Source organism: Pteronotus mesoamericanus, unplaced genomic scaffold, assembly GCF_021234165.1.
Source record: "Pteronotus mesoamericanus isolate MK-2021 breed Mesoamerican mustached bat unplaced genomic scaffold, CSHL_Meso_final contig_347, whole genome shotgun sequence".
NCBI classification, from domain to species: domain Eukaryota; kingdom Metazoa; phylum Chordata; class Mammalia; order Chiroptera; family Mormoopidae; genus Pteronotus; species Pteronotus mesoamericanus.
In genome coordinates, this window is record NW_026555137.1 from 10,095,072 (window position 1) to 10,118,335 (window position 23,264).

At 47.9% G+C, this 23,264-nt stretch overlaps 1 protein-coding gene across 3 annotated transcripts in view; it reads right to left on the minus strand.

Moving 5' to 3' along the window:
• The window catches only part of TP53BP2 (tumor protein p53 binding protein 2), a 49,381-nt gene that overhangs the window by 2,445 nt on the left and 23,672 nt on the right, over positions 1-23,264 (minus strand). For all 3 annotated transcript variants that reach the window (XM_054576635.1, XM_054576636.1, XM_054576637.1), the window contains 14 exons: positions 20,106-20,188; positions 18,480-18,581; positions 16,420-16,594; positions 15,581-15,762; positions 15,050-15,214; positions 14,424-14,652; positions 13,102-13,209; positions 12,629-12,777; positions 11,365-11,824; positions 9,268-10,046; positions 6,858-6,995; positions 6,016-6,149; positions 4,107-4,273; positions 795-994 (listed from right to left, as the gene is read on the minus strand). In XM_054576635.1, coding sequence (XP_054432610.1) covers positions 795-994; positions 4,107-4,273; positions 6,016-6,149; positions 6,858-6,995; positions 9,268-10,046; positions 11,365-11,824; positions 12,629-12,777; positions 13,102-13,209; positions 14,424-14,652; positions 15,050-15,214; positions 15,581-15,762; positions 16,420-16,594; positions 18,480-18,581; positions 20,106-20,188 — 3,071 coding nt within the window. The remainder of the gene's footprint in view (positions 1-794; positions 995-4,106; positions 4,274-6,015; positions 6,150-6,857; positions 6,996-9,267; positions 10,047-11,364; positions 11,825-12,628; positions 12,778-13,101; positions 13,210-14,423; positions 14,653-15,049; positions 15,215-15,580; positions 15,763-16,419; positions 16,595-18,479; positions 18,582-20,105; positions 20,189-23,264) is intronic.

Below are 23,264 nucleotides of genomic sequence, written 5' to 3' on the forward strand. Positions count from 1 at the left end.
CCGCCTGCCCACGCTGCCCTGGCCACCCAGGTCCCAGGGCCGCAGGGCCTGCACGCCGCACGTGGTGGGCGGCACCGGCCCTTCCCGCCTCGGACTCGCCTCACCCCCTCACCAACAGGTGTTGCAAGCGCTGGTCCCTCTGAACCTTCACCTCAGTCCCCCAGCTGGCCTTGTCACTTCTCGCCCTCTCTCCCCTCACCTGAGCTGCACCACCGTGTCAGGGAAGAGCGGAGCCTGGGAAAGAGCCTCCCGCGACCTCTAGGAAGATGTCGCTCGCTCCCCTGCCCCTGCCCTGTCGCCCGGCCTCTCCCCTCGCAGCCCTCGTCAGCAGCTTTGCCTGATCACAGCCCCCTCCGCGTGTCCTCTCCTGATACGACCTTACTATCTTCCTGGTTCTTAGGAAACTTAAAATCAAATAGTAGAGAAAGCACAAAGACTCCTGCTCGAGCTCACTACCAGATTTGCAAATCCCAATGTGAACAACTTTAAAATTTATTTCAAATGTCCTAAGCTCGGGGCCCGTCCCACGCGCCAGCTCCCTTTACCTTTACTCGTGAATGCGGACGGGAGCCCTGAGCACTAGGGGCTCGCACTCTTCTAAATGAACTGTTTTTGGTCATAACAGGAATCAGTGAAAGCGTGGCTTTTAGTCTAAATCTGAGACTACCAAAAATGTTAAATTCCACATCTCGCTCACACAGAGCCGCCAGTTACACTTGCGACCACAACACACAGAGGTTTCACAAAGCCCCCCAGACACACCTCGGGGCCTCCGCAGTGCGGCGGCGACTTACCCCCAGCAGGTTGCGGGGCACGTACCCCTCCTTCTCGTTCAGGCGCGCCCACCACCACTCCACTTCATCCTCGTCCTCCCGGCGGATGACGGTCATGCAGTCCCCTTCTTTCAGGGGCAGCTCGTCATCGTTCTGCGGCTCGTAGTCCCAGAGGGCGTAAATGACCCCTTTATTCATGATGCCCATCTTCTCCTGAACTCCTAAAACCAGGACAGTAGGAAGGGGGTCAGAACACGTAACCTGGAAGGCACCACCCTTCCGAACGCCCAGCTATACAAAGCCAGAGGGGGAAGTGGGTCCGTGCTGAACGTCAGCGCCCACGCCACGGCACATTCGAGGCGCAGAGTTCCTGGGCGGGGCGGCCGCAGGGCAGGAGCGGGGAGGCCAGCAGAGCAGAGGGAACACGCAGGACACAAGTCACCGAACGCTGAGGCTCTGACATAGCTCCGCGAACTAGCCAACACCTGAGCACCTCTCGAAACTACTCTGACTCAGAACACAAAACTCCTGCGAGCCCAGGAACAGAGAAAGGGCTGTTCGAGCCAAGACACTGAGCAAGTGAACAAGCTGCCTGTCAACTGTCAGCCCACTCTTAGTCTGATGACAAAGGACTTGGGGAGCATGGCCTCATTCTCTCCCTAACACTCAGAGCAGAGAGAGAGGAAAGAGCAGGAGGGTGTCTCTATTAAAGCGCTCTTTATCGATTTCCAAGTGGGGAAAAATAAAAGAAAAATATATAAACTATACTAGACTGCAGACTACGGCTAAGTATTTTAGACATGATTGGAAAAAAGGCTGCACATAGTCAACACGAAAATAATGAGAATCTGAATTATAAAATATAGCAAAATCCACAAATTTGGGAGGGAAAAAACCCACCAAAGTCCACTTTTCAGCAGAGTTAACATTACCCGCATGTCACCTTTCTCCAGGTGTCACTGCTCACAGGGACAATGGTCCTCAACAAGCAGGCGACGGGAGGGAAGCAGAGGGGAGGGAAGGGAAGGGAAGGGACTGGGCAAGAAGGTCCCAAGCAACGCAGAGATCGCTATTATTGTCACCTTTATGTTTTTAGAAAAGCCAGGAAAATATCTGCTTGCTTCTGAGTAGTCAGGTTTCTTCAACGTATGTGAATATGAAACTATTCACTGGGAACTTATTATTCTGATACCAATCAATATGCCACAGCACGCAGGGTATCTCTCTCTCTCTCTCTCTGCCAAGAAGGAAGTAAGAAACGAAAATGTTCCAGGAAAGGCTCTGCCAATCTGAAGGGTCAGATTTCTCCTAACGGGGACAAGTAAATTTCCAGCTTTCCGGTTCAAATAAGACATGCAAAGCATGACAGCAAGTCACGAGGACAAGGAGACTTGACATAACTATAATTCCACGAAGTTTTAAAGCTGGCCAGACCCACTCTCTGTTTGGGACTGGAACAGCGGAGAGGACAGGCGAGAGATTCTAGATACGTTAGCGTTCTCAGAATAACAACTTGCGTCTCACTTCCAAGAAATCATTAGGAATGGAAGAAAATTCCTTATTACTTTCCTATTTGCCAAACTAAGAGTTTACAAATTATGGCTTTAAAGAGAACATGCTCAATATCACTGGTAATTTTGGGACATGCAAACTAAAGCCACAATGAGATTCCATTCCAAATCCACCACGGAGCAGGCGGAGCAGGGAGCAGGGAGCAGGGGGAGCGTGGAGCGGGCGGGGAGGGGAGGGGAGGACTGAGCAGAAGTGAGCGAGTGTCACTGTGACCCTGAAACCCTGCTTCTACACAGACACCAAAGATAAGCACAAAATGGTCAAAGGACAGTGTTTACAACTGAATGAATAAACACACACAACCCGATGTCTGTCAAGAGCAGAATGGAAAGATACATCGAGGCACAGTGAAAAGAAACCACAGCTACACGCAACAGCCCAGATGAATCTCAAAGAACACTGAATGAAAAAAGCAAGCCACCTAATGACCACTAGGATTTACTTTATAAAAAGGTCAAAACACACAAAACCATACAACATTTTAGGTCATGTGCAGGTGATATAACTATTTTTAAAAAGGGATGAGAAACAAGAGAAAACTAAATTCAAGGTGGCAGCACTACAGGCACGGGGCCTACATCGGGCGGGGCACGCAGGTCCCGGCGGAGAGACTGACAGGGTTCTGCGCACTAAGCTGGGCACAGGACAGTCACTGGGGTCCACCGACTGTCATTATTCTTTAAACTGCATGTCTATGTCAGGCACACTCTGTGGCCTAGTTCACAAATTTTTAAAATCTCTGATCCGATGTCCATAAATCTTTTTAAAAATCATATTCCACACTAAAATAAAGCTCAGGGTGGCCATTACATTTAATATAACAAAATGTACATGAACATACCACAGTGATTCAAAAATAATGTTAATACATCAAAATTATTCTCTGATCCAGAGTTCCAAACATAAACAAAAATAATAAATGTCAACATTAAAAACTAACAGCCGAGAGAGGAAGGGAATGGGTGCACAGCCTCCTTCTGGCTCTCCCGTCTTTGCCTGGAGCCTGCAAACAGGCCCAGGGAGGCGGGCCCACAGTTAGTGACGGGCCTTCCGTCTGAGTGCTGGAGTGCTTATACCAAGGGCCTGGGACCTCCCCAGCCCTCTCTCTCCCTTCCCAATTCCTGTTATTATAAACTAAAAAGGAAAAGGAACCTCATCGTCTAAGACTTGCAAATGAAAAGCTTTTCTTTGTGAGTGATGCACCAACCAGCCTCTCTGACTACCAGTCCTTTTTCTCCAGGTGGGAGCTGGTGGTACAATCAGTGAGAATCATAAGCTCAAAATAGAGAAAATGAAAGAGCCAAAAACATAGCTCCCAAATGTGTGCTGCCTCGGTTTAACTGTATGACAAGTCTGATTCAGCAGGAAAACCTGGGTCAACTGGGTTCTTACACTGACCGCGTTTTCCTTGACCATCGTGGAAGAGGGGTTCTGTTTACTTACTCGCAAAGCTAAACCACCACTTGCTAAGCAGTGAGGTCTTAGGAGAGGATCTCCTGATGGTCAGAAGCCATGAACACCGCAAGATCAGACACTACCCCACTGTCTCTGGTGCCTGAAAAATCCCTGACAGCAGCCTGTTTCCAGGAACACACAAAAGCTGCATTAATGGCTGGGATCGGGGCGGCCTTATTTTCAATGCCCCGGCCTATGTACAACGTAGAAACATTTTTCCAAGGAATAAAAATACTTAGCAAATGTCAGCCTAGAGATGGAGGAGAACCAAGCGAGCGGCCGGCGCCCAGCCAGGCTGCCACGCACCGTAGAGGAACTGGGAGCACTGGGCGTAGCCCTCCTCCATCTCCTCGCACTTGTCTGCCGCCGTCTGCAGGTCGCTGTAGGTCGTGGCGAACACCGCGGCTCCCGACTCCACCAGGAACTTGCACACCTGGACATTGTTGCAGGAGGCGGCGCAGTGCAGCGGGGTCCTGTGGAGGGAGACACAGCAAGCTAGAAACGTTTCTGTCGGTCTGAGGCAACTGTTTAGCAGGAGCGGGTTGTTAATACCATTATGAAAGCTATTCTTCAGCATCTAAAATGTCCAAGTGTTTTACAATATATTATAAATAAACCCACATTAATATAAAATACATTTTAATCTATTTTAGGTAACTAGCTGGCGGGAACTCATTATTACCTTTACAGAGAATCTTTTCCAGCATCTCAAATGCTGTATTATGTATTATAAACAACCCCAGATTAATAATAAAGGTGTAAGTAGGGCTAGTACCGCTGCCCAAACTCAGAAGATGGGCCTGAGAATTTTAATCAGGTACTTTGGGGATTTTCAAGTTCATAAGATTTTGTTTCTTTACCCTTTTTTTCCCCTCTTCTCTTCATTTTATTCCCCTTGGGTACATAGCTTTTAAAAAAAAAGTGCTCCCTCCCTCAATTAGAACATAATAGTTTGACGGATATCACTGCAGACGTTTTTTAATTGCATGGCCTAACAGTGAAAAATTGCATGCAATCTGAGCTCCCAATATTAGGGAAACAAGGACATCACCACACATGAAGAGTTTGTTTTGTAGGTTAAATTAAAAAATTAGACTAAAATATTATGTATATGTACAAGCTTGAAGAAAGCATATTTAAATATTAACGGTGCCTACTACCACCCCTCTGGGGCACAGATGGCACACTTTCTTCTGCTTATTTCTCTATTCTGTACATTTCCCACAGCGGGCACACATTACTTTGATAAATATAACTTGTAAAAATTGTAACAAAAATGCTTCTCCAAGTATTTCTTATAACAAAAAACTGGAAAACAGTCTAAATGTCTACCAAAAGGGAGACAGTTACAACACATGAGCACACACATTTGTGGTAGAATATGAGGCTATTTTAAATTCATGTATATGAGTGTCTGACACATGTACATTTGGTATTAGAGCATAACTTTTCCATATTAACAGTAAAACAGGCTATAAAAAGAATACATTTCAGTAAATACAGTGTGATTACAAGTTTTTAAAAAATTCTACATAGAAAAATCTAAACTGTTTATATTCTTCCAAAAAAAGAGCATATTATAATTTAAAACTTTTTAAAAGAATAAAATACAAAACTTACTACTCATTCTACTACAGTTATTGGGGGTGACAGTAGCTTAGCAGGAGCTTTACTGTTGCTATTTAATAGTGACCCATTATCCAATGGACAAGAACATTCGCCACTAATAACTCCCATGCTTTCGACGCACGGAACCGTTCCACACAATGTTTCATGAAAAATGGATTCCACGGTGAAATGTAGCAGGGAAAGATTACAAAGTGTGACTTCTCCCCTCTGGGAGACACACACACACAATGAACATGACAATACTGAAGACTCAGAGAAACTTCAGGGCGTGGCCGGGGTGGAGGCAGAGCCTGCTTAAATCAGCGTTTCTCGAACCTGCCAAAGCGCTCGCATGAACTGTGTACCCCTTTGTGACCTTTCTCATTTTTATTATTTAAATCTAAACTTTTCAAACTCGATCTGCTTCCAGAATGGCGTGGACATACCAATTCCTCAGAGGGGTCCACCACGGTCCTCCCTCTAGTGACAGGCAGCGTGAGGACCCACGCGGACCCACTCCCCGCCAAGGCCCCATTCGCGGCAGCAACGCCCATTCGCGGCCTGCACCGCACACGCAGGTGCGAGTGGAGATGCAAGGAAATCTCACCAGCCGTCGCTGTCAGCCGCATTCACGTTCACACCGAACTGCACCAGGAACTTCACGATCTCCGTGTGCCCGGCACACACGGCGTTGTGCAGAGCTGTGATGCCTTCATCGTTGGGTAGGCTGGGGTCATCCACCTAGAACGCCAGTGGGAGAATGGTTGTCACTCAAGCTGCCTGACACCTGAATGTCACTATTTACTGGCCTTATAGGATCATGAAAACAGAAATAGACTTGCAGGTTTTAATTATGAGTTTAAAAAAATACTACAGGAGCCAAGAAAACTATGCCTCGAACAATTCTAGAAATAAGACAGACGAAATAGCCATATTAAGTAGGCACTCACTATAAAAAGGTTTTTTAAAAATTGAAGAAGAACCAGAAACTATATCCTTATAGCCAGTTTTGTTTATTTAGCCTCCAACTTCCCACCACAAATTAGTGTCTAACTAGAAGTGACATTTTCCATGGAAAGAAAAGAAGGTCAACTAAAAATATTTTAAATAATAGGCTTCTAAAAAGCAGGGACCACATGTATAATTTAACACTGTCTAGTGTAAATCCATGCCTGAGCAATGTTTATAGAAGAGCAACAGTCTCCCTGAGAAAGGAAAGTGCTCCAGGCCCCCTGTAGAACCAGACTTCTGCATTATCGAAAATGTCAGTCACGCCGTTAGAAGAGCAAAGCCAACTCTGGACCAAACTCCAGAGTTTCTCTCCACAATCCCACCTCCCCCAGAAGAAAAGTTAAAAATAGAGTTTCTCTATTGCAGCTTTCTGATAAGAGCTTTATAGCAAACCATCATACAAGGTCGTCTTTAAGAATCTGACTAAAGCAATCATACCTCATAAATAATCCTCTGCACAAGGTCAAATTCTCCCTCCAAAGATGAATCGAGAAGTAAGGCAAGAGGGTTGAATTTCACCCTCATTCCGTGGGCAATTCGCTCGGAGCCCGTTTTACGTAAGTTTGTCCTCTTGCCCTGCGGAAGAAATGCACGAAAAGTTAAGGGCCCTGGTCTAAGCAAGCGACCAGCACCAGCAGGGGAGGAGTAACGTCTCAGCTGAGCGGGTAAATATGCTTCAAAAGTACACATTTAGCTTTATTTACTGAAGTGTACATCATTCAGAAAAGTATATGAATAATAGCTTAGGGAATATACCCATATGACGAAGTGGAAAGAAGCTAACTTTTTGAAAGCTAGCGAAATACACTTGGTCATCCATTGCAGCCTGAGCCGGGCTAAGAGGATAATCTCTAAGGGCAGGTGGGTGGGCTGGTTTTCTGTAAAACTCAGAATTACAACAGCTAACATTTACTGACATATTATTCCTGTCTTCCCCATGAAAACGTTATTATCCTATTTTACAGATAAGGAAACGAGGGTGCACAGCAAGAACACAGCAGAGCTGGAATTCAAATTCAAGTGGTCTGCCTTCTCTGAGGCCCTCACCTTAACCCTATCATAACTCAACGCCTCTTTGCAGGGAAAGCATATAATTAAGGTAAATAACAAAGATTATTAGTCACACACACACACACACACACACACACACACACACACACACACACACAGCCTGCCCCCCGCCCCCGCAGGAGGAATCCTACCAGCCTTAAAATGCTGTCACTATTTTGTATTAAAAACTTAACTATAAGACACATGAGTAAATTTGTCAAGTCTTTCTATATTTTAATGTCAGGTATTGTTTTTAATGTAAAAAAACAAGGCTTTAAAAAAACAAGGCAAAGCTGTTAAGACTAGATCTAACAACCAATAACACAGGTTTCTTAAACACATCCAACAAAGGGGAAGCGCTCCCTAAGATGTGGTAGGCTCCGCGCACGTCTGTTCAGTGGCGATCAGTCTACTTCACAAATGTGCAATGGCTAAAATACTGTGTCTTGGAAAAAAGAAGTGTAAACACGACAGCACAGCTCAGGAGGACAGCGGGCACAGGCGAAGGGGCTTCCAGTTAAACTAAAAAGGACAAGGTGAATCATCTTCCTAGGAAGAGAATAGGAGAATACTGAAAAGAAATAAGACCTTTTTATAAGCTCAGGTTTCCTTTCTTCTCTTTACAATTACGAACTATTTTGACACAACAGCAAAAAGAGAGGGGAAATTAAAGTCGATGCTGAAAACTTTTTGCCTCCTGTTTACCACTCTGATGGAGGGAATCAAGCCTCACGACTTAGAAGGCAGTCAGTTGTCTAAAAAAGTGTTAACCTCCATTTTAAAACCTTTTGTCCTCGAATCCAATGTTCATTATATAAAACTTTTAAACCAATGTTTGCTGTAATCGGTAGCAAAATTTAGTAATTCTGGATAATTATTATCTTTGAATACTATTGTGTCTAAAAGTGTATGTAGTGAGGAATGAAACATACAAAGTCCTTTTTCAAAAATCCTTACAATATGCTATTTTGCTTTTGCCCAGGTGTTAAAAGTTCAGTTTGGCCTCCCACTGAAACAAAATGACTTCAAATTACACTCTGACAAAGCCGACTTTATTTCCAGACAATCTGGGATTTTTATCTTCTCTCATCTGTTTCCAAGGGACATGATTAACTTCCCAAACAAAAGCTTATCTTTGGAAAGAGTGTGGAAGACATGCCCACTTCAAAACATACAAATAACTGGGAAACCGTAGGCATGATCATGCTACCCAGCGATTTTCACACTGTGTTAAAGGTAAAAAGGAGGTTACACAGGTGTCCACCCTACCGGGCGCCCACTTCATCCAGAACCCTCCCGACTTCATCGGCGTTGGCGGTTTGCATTAAATATCAGTTACACTGCTAGAAACAGCAGAGTCTGAAATGGGGACATCGCCAACCTGCCTGATTTCAGAGCTCAAGCAGCGACCAGAGGTTTCAGACCCAGGTCTTCTCACTCCTCAAGTGCTGCTTCCCGAACACGTGGCATCAGCTAGAGAAGAGCAGCGTATTTACAGGTATAAGAACAAAACTCTGCTTCCTTCACAAAAAAGGGGGTTCTTCTGAAAAAACAAAACTGTACTTCTTACAGAGCATACTGAATTTTGAAATTTATAACAAGATCCACCCTGTGCCACAGGAATTGTAAAATAAAAAGGCAAATTGCAGGGCAGTGCACTAGAGCGGGCAATGGAAACGCAACCTGTCTGCTGCAAATGGCTGTAAGGACTTGCTGGTGTTTCACTGGGTCCTGACAACCACCCACCCGGCAGAGGGACAGGGCTCCCGAACGGGTCCCGAAATACCACGTTACTTACCGGGGGCAGGGCCACCTGCCCGGTGATTTCAGGCGGGCGCATGCTCCCGGAGTCCTCCCCGGGCCCCTCCGGCTCCCCCGATGGGTAGGGCGGCGGAGGGTAAGGGGGGTACTCCTCCAGGTACACTTCGAGCAGATGGGGAGCCTCTGCATTTGGTTCCTCCACGGTGTCCTGGAAATCTGGGCTGGGGTCTGGGACTCCTTCAGGCACATAGTCAAGGCCCGGAGGAGGAGCTGGCAGGTCACTGCTCTCTGTACTGGCGTCCCCGGCTTCCTGTGGGCACACTGCTTCAGGAACCAGAGACACCACCTCCTTCTCTGGCTCTGCATGTAGATACGGGTTCTGGATTTCGGTTGGGCTGTCGGGGCCAGCAGTCACCGAGGCCGACTTGGACGGGTACGACGATGGCACAGAGATGGTCTCCATGGCCGCTAGGGTGGTCCTCTGATACAGCAGCTTCTGAATGTTCGGCCCGTTCGGGCCCTCGGGCTCCGTGATGGAGCTCCGTTTTTTTAGGGGCCTCGGTGCATTAGACAGTTTCTTTCGCAGAGCTTCCAAGTCGGCATCGCTCTGGTTTCGGTACGGGTTCGACAGGAAAGGCAGTAACTTGGTGGGGCTGAGCGGCCGAGGAATCCTTTCGCTCTCGTGGCTCTCCTGTGCCGGAGACGCCGGCTCCGCATCAGGCTCCGGGCCGCCGGGCTTGCCCGGGCCCCGGGGGTAAACATTCTCCGGGTGCTGCTGCTGGTTCTGGGCGGCAGCGATGACAGGCTTGCCGTAGACTGAGTGCAAGTGGAAAAAAGCGCTGATTAATGTTGACTAAACAAAAGTGACAAGTAACAGACACAGCTAACAATGATTAAAGCCTCTCTTTAATTTCTGCGTTACTACATAATACCCTTCACTACAACTAATTTTTTAAAATAATAAACGACGAGGCAAGGCTTCCATCTTTGCCCAACAAACTTATTACAGAATCAAAACCCTCACTGATTGTGAAATGCACCATTGTTTTACGTGTCAGTAAGAAAGAAAATGTTGCCAATTATAACTGTAAGAAATCACTGACTGCAGCATCCAAATGTAACATCGCAAAATGTAAAAGAAATTGAGAATCCATGAAAATTGGTAAATCCTTTCCTATGCCCAGGTTAAAACTGAACACATACTAACCCATCTTTCATAATTTTCAATAGTAAATCCATGCGAGAAATCAGATTTGGCTTATAAAATTATTAAGACCACTTATATGTACCCCAACTCTTTCCCTAACAATCTGATTATATCAAAATTATCTAATGCCCAAATTATATTAGCAGTTTTCACTGAGACTCATGAAGAGAATAAGATGTAGCATATGTTATTAATTCTTTGCTAATTGTGACATCTTAGGCCACAATGACATGCTTATTTCATGACTAGAAAGCCATTTTCTTTCCAATGAAACATGGCGAATTTTATTCTAGTCCTATAAACTGTTTGAATGACTTTTAGGAAGAACCCAACAAGTGACCAGATTACGTATGTTTCACAGAGTCATCTCTTTGGGTTTTTATATTTAACGAGTGATCATGTCCTCATTAGAACAACTTAAAATACAGTAGAGAGGGCTCTTACAAACAAACAAAAAAAGCTACCCGCACACCCCAAAGGGGCAGCTGCCCGATCACCCACGCGCCCAGGAACCGTCCAGCCGCTGGGCCCAGAGCCCCGGCACTGAGGTCCCCGTGGACGCCCGTTCCCCAGGCCCCGGAGGAGCTCCCGCTGCCAGGGGGGGGCGCGGCGGGGGAGGCACGCGCAGGAACGAGGACGCAGAGGGCTGCGTTTTCCTGTCCGTTACTCCTCTATGTTGTTCACCAGGTATTTTCCCAGCATTTCATTCCATCCACCTATTATCACTGGTGCCCACTGCAACGGCAGACGTTGAGCAGAAACCCCAAGTTTAAATTCCCAATTAAGACCAGAAGCCATAAGTAAACAAAACTTTTAGAACGAATCATCGGTCAACTAGGGACAAGTCATCTGGTTCCCTGACAGATGACAGCTCTGGTGTGGGACGTGCCTCATCTGTGCAGGGGGAAACAAGGCCCAGGAGCTTACCGCTCGAGAAGGGCGGCCCTCTGGGATGCGTCTTGGCCAACGCGCCGGGCACGGCCTGCGGGACGTTCTTTCCGGGAGCCTGGTGCTGGGTGTACATGGAGTATATGGAGCTGGCCGCCACGGTCTGGGGCTTCCGGAAGGGAGGAAGGAGGGCGTCTTTGGACGGCTGCGGTGTGAAGGGCCGGACGGCCGCGGCCGGTGGACTTTCTTGCTTAGAACCCGGAATGAGGGCTGGGTCTTGGCCGCCCAATGGCACGCCGGGGGCCAGCAGGACCCTCTGCGGCTGCCCTGCTGGTTTGGGTTTACTTCCCATGGACGTGACGGCCGATGACAACTGCTGAGGATTTCCATCGGGCCGAATGTCTGACGGGGACTGACTCGTTTGTCCAAAGTAAGGCAAATTAATCTGTTTGGGCTTCGATGGAACGGGAGGTGGGACTTTCACATTTTTATTTGCAGCCTGTAAGACATACCCACAAAAAGCTGGTAAAAGTACTGCATCACTGGGCACACAGCACGTTCCAGGGAACCTGATTCCACAAATCTCAGTCAACACTACAAATACGAGGTCTGCTTTTTTCGTTATTACATCTGTTGGTGTAACATGGTCTACAGGAGCATACAGGTCTCAAGTGTATATTCCTATGGTACTAGATGTGTATATTGCACTGCGTGCCCATCACCTAAACTACATTTTTGGATCATTCAAATTTAAGTCTCTGGACTGAATCACACTTAACAAGGGGCTTGAGTAAGACAATACAACTCCCACCCTGAACGACTTCCCCTCGTTACCCAGTCCCATCCAGGCGCCTCTCGGCGCCCGCGGGAAGCGTCTAACTGCCTTGACAGATTCACTGACGGCATCAATGCTCCCTGGAAGCGCAGGCAACCGAGGCGCCGGGGTTCAGAACACCTGACGCGGAGCACGCGGCCTCGACCTGGTTGTCAACGGTTGGGATCCTAACAGAACCACCGCCGCCAAATCATGCCACACAAACCCAGCTCCAAATTTTGAAAAAAACAGGGTAACTGAGCAGCACATAACTGCTGTTCTGCAATGCACTCGTCCTTCTGGAGATTTTAAGTGTGTCGGTCATTCCCCGATAGGGTGCGACGCCACAGACAGACGTAAGCAACAGGACGTAAAACAACAGGGCGTTGTTGTATTTTCTAACCTTCCAGATGTATTTCGCTTTTTTCCTGCTCTCCCTCACATCACACCTGGACTCCTCTCGTTCTAAAGCCGGATCTCCCTGAGTACCTGAGCATCCCGCAAGATGTCTTCACTACTCTGGTTTTTCCTCAGAGACCCAAAGGAGGGGGGCGCGGCAGACTGGTCCACTGTGTCAAACATCGAAAAGGGACGCACTTTCTTCTCCTTGTCCCTCAGCAGAACCTCCCCATCATCAGCTGGAGAAGACAGGGAAAAAAAAATCACATTGCCATTCAAACTGCTTATAAAACAATTTCTTATTCACACCTAAGTTCCTCTCTCTGCAGTCTCTTTGAAACCCGGTACCCACGAAATGCTTTCCTTTCAGTGAAGCTGATTAAGGAATAACCCGAGCACTACAGTGCTGGTCCTGCCTTAATTCCTGGCTAAAGAAAGGTGTTCGGGAAATAAATACCGTTCCCGGTTTTAACACACTCGAAAACGAACAATCCAAACAAGAATCCGTGGCCCCTTTTAGAGGGCCGAAACGGGAAGTGCGGGGGCAGCACAAGCGAACTCGCCTTGTTCTGGAGCACTCGCAGAGCTTTTCGGCGTAGCGGCAGAGGCCTGGCTCGGGAAAAGATCCGCATGTGGACTCCAATCAGGACCCAGAGAATGGATTTTAGAGCCTAAAATGCAGAAAAGCAACTGCAAATAAGCCGGCATTCCAAACAGATTTTTAAGGATTCCTTTTGCTGCTAAGAAATGGAATCTCTAAAATACAGCTTCAAATGTCAGACTCACAACCATCCCAGGAAACGTACTTAAAAAATAGTAGGTTTTATATTTCTCATTGAAGATTCTCCCCCTTCCTCGAGCAATTTAGAATTAATCGTGGCAGGCCAGACAGCCTGCCAACAAGGACACATCACTCTTTGTTGGGTAAGAAAATGTCCCCATTACACCCGGAAAACAATTTCTAATTGAGAAAACCAAGGGGCTCTGAGGTGCAAGTTATATAACGATGCTCCGCGCGTGCAGGCACCACGCAAAGGCGGAGACGCGGTTCTAACCCACGAGTCCAGCCGGTCTTGCCCGAATCAGTGTGCGCTGATATTTACGTCTCCGAGCTTTTACTTTTTCCTGACAGAAACCAAACAAAAGTGCCTCTACATTAAAACCCACTGGGCTGCACACTGCTTCACAGTGGTAATTATGACAAAATAACAGTTTTAAATAAAGTTAGTGAATTTTTGCCCATGACAGTGGTTAAGGAAAAGAGACAACACTGGCCGTTAGGTTTTTTCTTCCAGGGACTGGAAGACTGTCTTACCCTGCTTTTCCTTCCGGTCTCCCTTCACTGCTTCTCCTTGCACGGCCGCCCACACCCGACCGGGCTCCGGGGGACTACCCAGAACGCAACGATCGCTAACTCAGGAACCTCGTTATTCTCGTTGCATCTCCCAACACGTTCCCCTTTATGCCAAAAAGCCGTCAGCAGGCAAGTTCTCGAGCGTAAGCACGTCTGAATACACACATCATTTATCAACAGAGTGGGCTCACCACCCCACGTTCTGCAAAGACGATGCCACCAACCACTTACACGGTGTTTTTACAGAAGAAATGTTCTCAAGTTACTAACACCCTATCACAATTTCCTCATTCACAAGAAGGAATGCAAAACAATTTTCGGATTTTCAAAAATACTGCATTCTATTTCACTTCCTGTATTATTTAGGGTTAAATAACTTACTGCCCCAGCGAAGAATACAGGGAGGTTCTTAGAATTTAAACATGAACAGGGATAGGAAGGCCTTTTTTTAAAACTCAGACCCGGGGAAACACAACAGTGAAGACGAAAGCACCTAAGCTGCGGGCGGACTTGAACATGTGCCGTGTTTACCTTTGGCTTGGGAGGCGGCCGCGGACCTCATGTTCGGCAGCGTGTGGACTTTCATGGGCCCCTCCGCGGGCTGCATGGCCACGGGGCCGTCGGGCGGGGCCGGCTTCACCAGCAGCTCGGGCCGGGAGGGCAGCCGGGGCATGGTGGACGACTGGATGTAGGGCCCAACGGCAGCCACGCGGCTGGGCGCCAACACGCCTTGCGGGGGCAGATTCCCATCCGGTGACACCTTCGGAGAAAGCACAGGTCCTTTAGTGTGACCAGTCAGACGGGAGCAAACAGAAAAGTCCATGAAATTTTCAGAATGTTTTCGAGTCAGTTCTAGCCATAGAGTCTACAACGGACGTCCCAAACAGAAACACTGCGCAGCGGACCGTCCCCCATCCTTCACTACAAGGATTAGAAAGAAAACCGGAGCCACGCGGGCACATCCACACAAGCACGAGAACAGCGGACCATCCTCTGGGCAGCTCTGAGCGCTGCCTGCCTCTCTCCCTCTCTCCCCGCCCCCACCCCCCGGAGGGCGCCCTGAGCGCTGACCATGCAGCAGCTGCTATGACAACTGCCTGCGCTGGGCTGGTCATCTGCTCCCCCCGTCCCGGCCCACGGCGCAGCGGCCCACTCACTGGAAGGTTTTCTTTCTGCTGGAGCGCTGCCTTCTTCTTCCACAGCCGGTCCCTCAGCTCGTTCACACGCTTATCCATGACCGCCACCTCTGAATTGCGCTTGTTCAAACACTCCCTCTGTTGTTGCAGCTTGGCATTCTGCTCCTGATTCAGTTTGTTTCTCAGCTGAAGAAAATGGGGGAAAACAAAAAAAGGTAGCCAAGGAGGAATAAGAAAACTTTCTCCAGCAGAGTCACTGGGTCAACTGTTACATAATTTCTAAAAGTGTTCGCTCGGTCCCTCCGCCCCCCACACTTCCCGCCTCCGGGTTTACGGTTAGGGTCAGACCCCATTGTGGTTCTGAGGGACGCCTCAGGTTTCCTGTGGCAGGGACTATAAAGGTCATTCTGGATTCTCTGGGGCTCAGGGCTTCCTCCCCTCCAACCTCCTCAAGGAAAAGACAGGGAAACCCAGCACTCCCTGCCACTTGTAATGACAACTCTGCGGCCCTGAGGAAGGTTCCGTCGTGGCTCCCCGCAGCCCATGGGGTACCTGCAGCTCCTTGTATAGCCGATCGAGCTCAGCCACCGCCGACTGGTTGTCATGGTGACCGTCGATCCGGCCGTTCTTGAGCATCTCCAGCTGCCTGGTGAGCTCCTCTACTTTTGACATGGCTAGGATGAGCTCCCTCTGCTTCTGCTGGAACAAGCTATTCATCTGTTCAATTTCCTCCACTAGGAGGAGAAGGGAAAAAGGCAACAACCGTTGAAAAAAAAAAAAGTAAGAATGGACCACTTCCCAGGGCAACCAGGCTCCACAATGAACTTTGTAATGAAAAGTAGAGGAATTTTCCAGAAATGTCCTGGAGCCAACCTATTTCTTTTATAAGCAACTGCAATCAACAGAGACAGCTCAAAATATCTGTGCCTCATTCTGAATGTATTTTTAGCAGAATTTGATTTATGAATGTAATTAAACATTAAACTCCATTAATTTCTTTAGACTTTTTAATCTCAGTTTTATAGTGGTAGATGGAGCTATTAGATCACTAAAAGTTTAATTTAAAAGGCCGTATAATAAATGGAGCCAATATAGAACTAAAAATCCTTGCCTCATCTACTTTTCAGTCGAAAAATATTTAGAAGAAAAAACAAACTACTACTACTACATCTTCCAAAGGTAACTCAAGAACCTCACCTAAACATTCAACAGCTGAATTCAAATCAGGGGAACCAGTGAATTACACTTTCAAAAAATTCTTAATAATCATCCACATGCGAAGTCTCGTCTCTTCCTTCTTACCACAAGTTCACATGCACCTCCCGCCCCAGCGTGTGCTCGTCCACCAGAGTCTCAGGCGCTGCCCGACGCGCGCCGAGGGCACAACTCACCGAGCCTCCCGTTGCTCAGTCTCTTCTGCTCCACGTGGCCCCGAAGCGCCCTCACTTTCTTGAGCTTCGCTTCCTGATTCTCGGCAATTTCTTTTAGCCTCTTAAGCTTCTCCTGCTCGGCAGCCTGTTGCTGTTGACGCTGATCTTGCTGTTTCAGAAACTTCAAGCGCTGTTCCTAAAGATAAAAGCCACCAGCAGGCCATATCATTTTAGGCACGGATATCATTAACCCAAAAATAATCTACCGACAATGCCGACACGCCGAGGCCGAGGTGCACCAGCGCGCTGCTCTGTCCTAGACGCGGCCACCGGGGCCGCCTGGGAGGCTTGTTACACACAGGCACTGCTGGGCCTGACCCCAGAATCCTTTGGGGGAAGAGCCAGACAACAGTATTTCTAATCCAAGCAGCTCTTACACAGTAAGCAAACAGTGAGCCTTGACGGGGTTTTTGTGAGCGGGGACCATAATTTTTAAAAGGCGCTCATGCAGAGGGGGAGGCATCTAAGAAAGCTGTTAGATAATAAGCTTTGGAGTCAAATTTGGATCCAGACCCGAGCTCCGCCACTTTTCAGCTATGAGACTTGGGGCCACTTATTACTAAGCTCTGTTTCTTCACTTATAAAATGGATGATCAATGATCACTACCTCACAGGCCAGATGAGGATTAAATGAAAACCTCTTTGTACCTTATGTAGTTAATATACACTCAATAAATACACTTCGGTAAGGGCCAAAGCACACCTACCACCTTTAGAAAACTGCATTGTGCACTTGAAATTTCATTTCCATTCAATTAAAAGTGTTAAGTAAAACAGAGTAAAAGCTATACAATTTATAATAAAGAGTACATTTCTCAGATTAATATGCCTAAATCACAAATAACACAGAAATGGTTTCAAAATAAGATCCCAAGGCTAGAGATTTCTTCCATTAACCTTTTTATTTGAATTTATGTCTTTGCCACTCAAGGAATGATATGTGGCACCACCTAAGAACTTGTCAGAAACGCAGGGTTTCAGACTCCTACCCGCACCTACTGAACCAGAGCCTGCATTTTTAATAAGATGCCTGGGTGATTCATACGCGCATTGAAGTTTGAGAGCGGCAGTGTTTTGGGAAAGCCAGTGTCTGCCTGCGGAGGCGGCCCAGGAACCGTCCCGTGAGAGCGTGGCGCGTGTGAGGACCACGTCCAGAATCCGGCCGCTACTTCCAAGCCCCACTTGCCAGTCTGCTGTCACACCATCAGCCGTCCACCCCCTCTCCGGTGAGGTTACAGTCTCTAAAGGACGGGTCGGTCTCACACACTGAGAGTTTCGACCTGAGGCTGGCAAACGACAGCCCCCAGGCACAAGCCAGCTTGCTGTCTGCTTTTGTAAGGGCAGTCTTACTGGAACACAGCCACGCCCGCTCGCTATCCTGCTATGGCTGCTTTCTAGCTACAGCTGCGGAGTTGAGACCGCTCAACCCGTCAAGACCAAAATATTTACGCTACATTTTGTATCTCCAGAGAAAACCTGTGGGCACCTGGTCGGGGCTAGCAGCCCGTGGCTGGCTGGAGAGGTAGCAGCGAGGCTGGTTTTACTAGTCATGGGGAAGCTTCTTACAGCTCCCTTGACCAAGGCCAGGATTAGGGGAGTCTGTGGGTGGGGAATATCCCTGAACAAAGGCAAGCAGCCCGTCATCGAGAGAGCAGGGGACCTGTCGGCACGAGCAGACTGAAAGTTCCTCCTGCTGAAGCCACGATTCAGGACAAGCTCAGCCCGGAGTAGTTCCTACCAGCAGAGGGCAAGGGCCCTTGACGCCTTTCCTCGCTCACTGACGGCAGACACAGCCTGGGGATTTGATCAGAATTGGGGGTCAGGAAGGTTGAACGGTGGGGTGATTGAGGGGTTTCCACCAAATGCTCTCGTGCAGAGCAGAGAGAAGCGCAGAGCAGGGGCTCTCCGGGCTGCACGCCCGCACTCCGATCTGAAGGCAGCGGGCGTGGCGGCGAGGGCGCGCTGTGCGCAGCTCTGCACCCCGACGGCGGCGCCGCGAGGCCGCCTGGGCCAGACGGTACCTTCGTGGCCAGCATCTGCTGCTGCGCCTCGATCTGCTGCTGCTGGCGAGACGCCATCTCCTGAAGCTCAGCAAGAGTCAGGTCCATCCTGGGGCTGTTGACCTGCAGATGAAAGACCCAACAGTCCCCCTCAGAGGCCTGTTTACACCGTTCATAAGCTTCGCCTGAACCAATCACGTCGCCATCGTTTAGCCACTTCCGCACTATGGAAGGGACCATTAATTTTTATAGCAACACCCCCCACATTGTAAAACGCGCTAATATACAGACCAACTGTTATTTTAAGCGGTAAATTTAAAATTAAACAGTTTCAAAAGTCAGTGACCTAAACGGGACAATTTAGAAATACCTTGCTCTGGAGTTAATTTACACCAGAAAAGCAGTGTTTGGTCATATTGAACAGGACTGTCGGGCATGGCAGCCAACCTGAAATACGGTCACCAGGACAGCCCTTATAAAACCTGATACTAGCATCTAAAAATTCAAGATACGCTGGGCCGTCAGGGGGGAAAAGCAAGATGTACACTCTCAAAACATCTATTCATAGCAGCTCCATATGGAATAGCTGCAACTGGAAACAACCCAATGCCTCTCAGCAAGTGAATTCATAAATAACTGTGGTATATCCAGACAGGGAACTACTGCTCAGCCACAAAAAGGAATTAACTACTGATATACACAGCAAAATGGGTGAATTGAAAAATAATTATGCTGAGCAAATTCAGACAAAAAGACTACACACTAGGTGACTCCATTTACAGAACAGTCTAGGAAATTCAACTAATTTGTAGTGACAGAACGTGGACCTTCTGGTGGCCCCCTGAAGGTGAGGAGGGAGGTCAGACGGGAAGGACACAAGGAAACTTTGGGGCGTGGAGGGTATTTTCGCTGTCTTGGTTTTGGTGACGGTGTCAGCAGGGTGTGCGGTATGTCAAAACTTCTCAAATTGTGCCCTTGACACATGTGTAGTTCATTGTATGTTGATTATACATCAATAAAGCTGTTTTTAAAAAATACCCAGTGGAGGGGAAAGCTGTACTGTGTGAAGATGCACGCAGATCCTGTTCATGACTAAGACTGCCTTGTCCTCCTCGCATCCGCCCTTTATCACCTCCCCCGGGGAAAGGCAGAGTAGGAGCAAATGCTAGTTTAGATAACCTGGTTCTGACGTGAGTTCACCACAGGCTGGAGAAAAGTAGTTTAGCAAATCCCCAACAGTATGAAAAATTCTGAGCTCCAGAAACAGAACATGTCAAGGAACCCCAAAGATACTTGCTAACATTCACATGCAATTGCAAAAGCATTAATATATAATCTTCCATTTTTCTAGAAGCATTACAGTAACAAATAAAGTCACTCCAGAACAAATACTTCCTCACATAGGCTCTACATTTGTTTTCTTCTGAATTTACGGTATATTTAGCAGCTAATGTCTTCCGATTGTCGGCACTGCAGAGGTTATCAGAATTAATTGTGTCTATGAAAGAAATATAAAATAGCCTTTAAAAAAAGGGCCATCCTTAATAACCCGCGGAATCACAGAGCACCAGTGGGCGAGAGGACCGGCTAGAAGGACGATGGCCCGGCAGCACGGCCCGCGCTGGGCGCAGCAGAGCGGTCACTTACGCCGTTCTCCTTCCTCCGGTGGTCGGCAGGAGCTTTTACGCCGCTCCTTTTCAAAGCTGGATCCTGGGACCTTGGTCCGCTCACTAAACACAAAGTTCAAAAACTGTGCATTAAACCAGAGTTGACAGATACGCCCAATGCCAGTTTATTTCTTAGTTCTGTAATTACTGCCTTTGAAATTTTAAGTGGAAAGTAGACTTAAAACAAATTATTTTCTAATAACAGCAGCAATCAGGTCTCATAATTCAGCCTGTTCTGGAAAATCTTACTTGGAGTAGTGAACAGTGAGCTACAGAAAATACCACATACTAACTATTCCCTAGGAAATGATTCAGAGACCAGAGAAAGGAAAATTAACAAAATAAATGTACTTCTGATTATGGGTCATTCACACCATTTGCTTCTGGTACCTCCTCCTAGTTCTACATTTAGCTGCTCGGTAGTGAAATCAGGAACAGTTTCATCAGAGGAATTAAGTGAAAATGAAATCCATCCACCCTGTGCTCATTAACAGTGTTTTGTAACTTAAACGGGAAGGAAGCAATTGACAATACAACAAGCAGGATTTCAAATATGTGTCCTATCGAGGACGTTTTGTGGGAACTCGTAAGTACTGTGAAGTACTTCCCCATTTACTTTAGTAAAAAAACTTCCATTTTCTTAGTTTGGGAACATACTAACTGGAAAACCCTGTATTCTGCTTTTTATGGCTAAACATAATTTTTCAAGCCAAGATATATGAGCCTCTCAGTATCACTTAATGCATCATAAGGGAAAAAGAGTCTTAATTTAAACTGGCACATCGTAAGACACAAACAATATCAACAAAGATAATTTTTAAAATACATGAAATTAAGCTTTTATTTGTACTTTCAGAAATTAGAAAAATTATAAAATTCTCTCAAGAAATTTTAGGTTAAAATTTCTTTGGAATCAAATGTCTGCTGTACCTGTCTAGAAACTTAGCCTAAATTCCCACACCAATAAATACAATACCCTCAGAGCCAGGTACCACACTTATACCAACTCTATAATGTGTTCGCTTTATTTTGAAAATACTGCTCAATCCTCTGACGAAATAGCTCCAGTGACCTGTCACGCGGTTTCTGCAAGAAAAACACATCTACCATTTAGGGATAACCGCCTTCTTTGCTGCCCCAGAGCGGCACTCAACCTCTTCTTCTTGGCATGTCCAGTCACACAATCACACAATCAGAGCAAAAGGCAAGGGCTCTGAAAACAGTTCCATACACACGCTGGGGTCAGGTCCCAGTGAGACTGGAAAAAGAAGGCTGCGACAGTCTCCCGCCCCGCAGTCCGGAAGCCTCCGCTGAAATGGTGAACACCGCTGCCTGACGGGGCTCGGGCAAGCGGCCTGTTTCACCCTAGTTCGAACACTATGTGGCGCTGGTGCTCTGTGACCGTGTGAACAGTTTCTTTATCTTCTGATTATATTTCTCACGTTACAGACACACTGAAACGGCACATTGCGCTATTGAGAGCCTATTAATAATTTACCCAGGACTATGCGGGAGGACATCTGAACTGGTAGGTAAACGGGTAAGATTCAACCCATTTATTAGAAGAGGATGCATGCAGCAACGTAGACAAAGAACAAAATTACAATGAGATGCAGATGCCCAATTAAAACCACACACGAAGAAGGCTTAGGGAGATCTGCGCTCATTTAAGTGAAGACCACAAGCACCCGTCGAATGGAAAGGCGGCTCTGCCGGGGGGCTCAAATTCCACCCACGGAGCTGCCTCCAGGCGCGCGCGGCCTCTGACAAGTCACTTAACCCCAGAGTCTCAGCAGTTCTCATCTGCCGAGTGGAAGGGGCCGGGCAAGTCAAGTCTGGGGTTCCCAACAGTCTAAATCTAGTAATTCCTAATTGTTGGGTACCACATGGACATTTGTACGAACGTGATAAAATTGAGATTGTATGACATCCAGTAACTAACATCTGTTACCTACATTCTTACTCCCAAGTATTATGTATGGAAGTCACTGACCCTCAACTTTCCACTTCAAAAGTTCTGACATTCTTAGAAATACTAGTAATCCACTCCAACCGGTGGCTTCCCGCTGAGAACAGAGCTTCCCATGGACCCCAGGATGGAAACTGCTTATTCTCCCGCATGCTACGAGGCCTCCAGGGCCTGGGGTGGCTGTGTCCTGCACGTCTACTGATGCTTTCAGCCCGCTCGCTCTCCGCTGTCACATGCTGTCATTTACAAACTGACAGCCGGCCCGCCGTGCTCTCTCTGCTCGAGTCCCGCCCTCGTGCTGGGTGACTCTCCCTCCCCTGAGCCACGCTCCCAGCTCTGCGGCTCCCTCGTCCCCGTCCCCCCCGCCCCCCCCCCGCCCCCCGCCGCTTCAGGCTGGTCTCATGGCCGCCCCGTAGCCTCCCCTTCTGACAGTCTCCATTCAGGCCTTCTACTCTCTGACCACAGTTTCCTCTCACCACACCCCTTCATTAATCTGAGATTGTCACCTCTGGACCCGATTGGCCCTTTCCCCTCAGGCCCTCCTGTCTTTACTCCTTCCCCACCAGCTTAGAACTCATCTCGCCCAAACCCTCTTCGCCTGCCCTGCTGACCTTGCACCGAACTGTCCTGGCATAACCCCAGCACTGGCTCCACTCCACCCCCTTTCCCCTACGGCCCTCCAGGCTGGAGGGCCGTCACCATGGTCCCATGGTCCCCATGCTCTCAGGAGGTCAGCGGGCCTCCGCAGCGGCCAGCAATTGGCTCCCCGCGGGCTCCCCTATTCCTCCCGACAGCTCAGACCGCCAAGCACGCCCATCGTCACTTCAGAGAGAACACGTTTCCCTATGAGAAGTTCCTCAACTTGTCCCAAAGATTCACCCATTGACCAGCATCTGCAAGAGTTTTCTCTCTGCCAGGTTACCATGGAAGAGGTTCCGTCCTCCACCGACGAGAACCGCTCCGGCCAGGGCTGCGGGACTCGCCCGCCAGAACCCCTCGCCTGCATGTACTGTGACCTCCTCCTCCGCACAAGGAAAACTCTCATAAACCTTCTCCCATCTTCACACAAAACAAAACAAGCGGGACCATCCCCTTGTCTCCGCCTGCTCCGGACAGTCAGGCCTTAGCAGAGTGGTCGGTCCCTCCTCGCTGTGCCCGCTGACCCCTCAC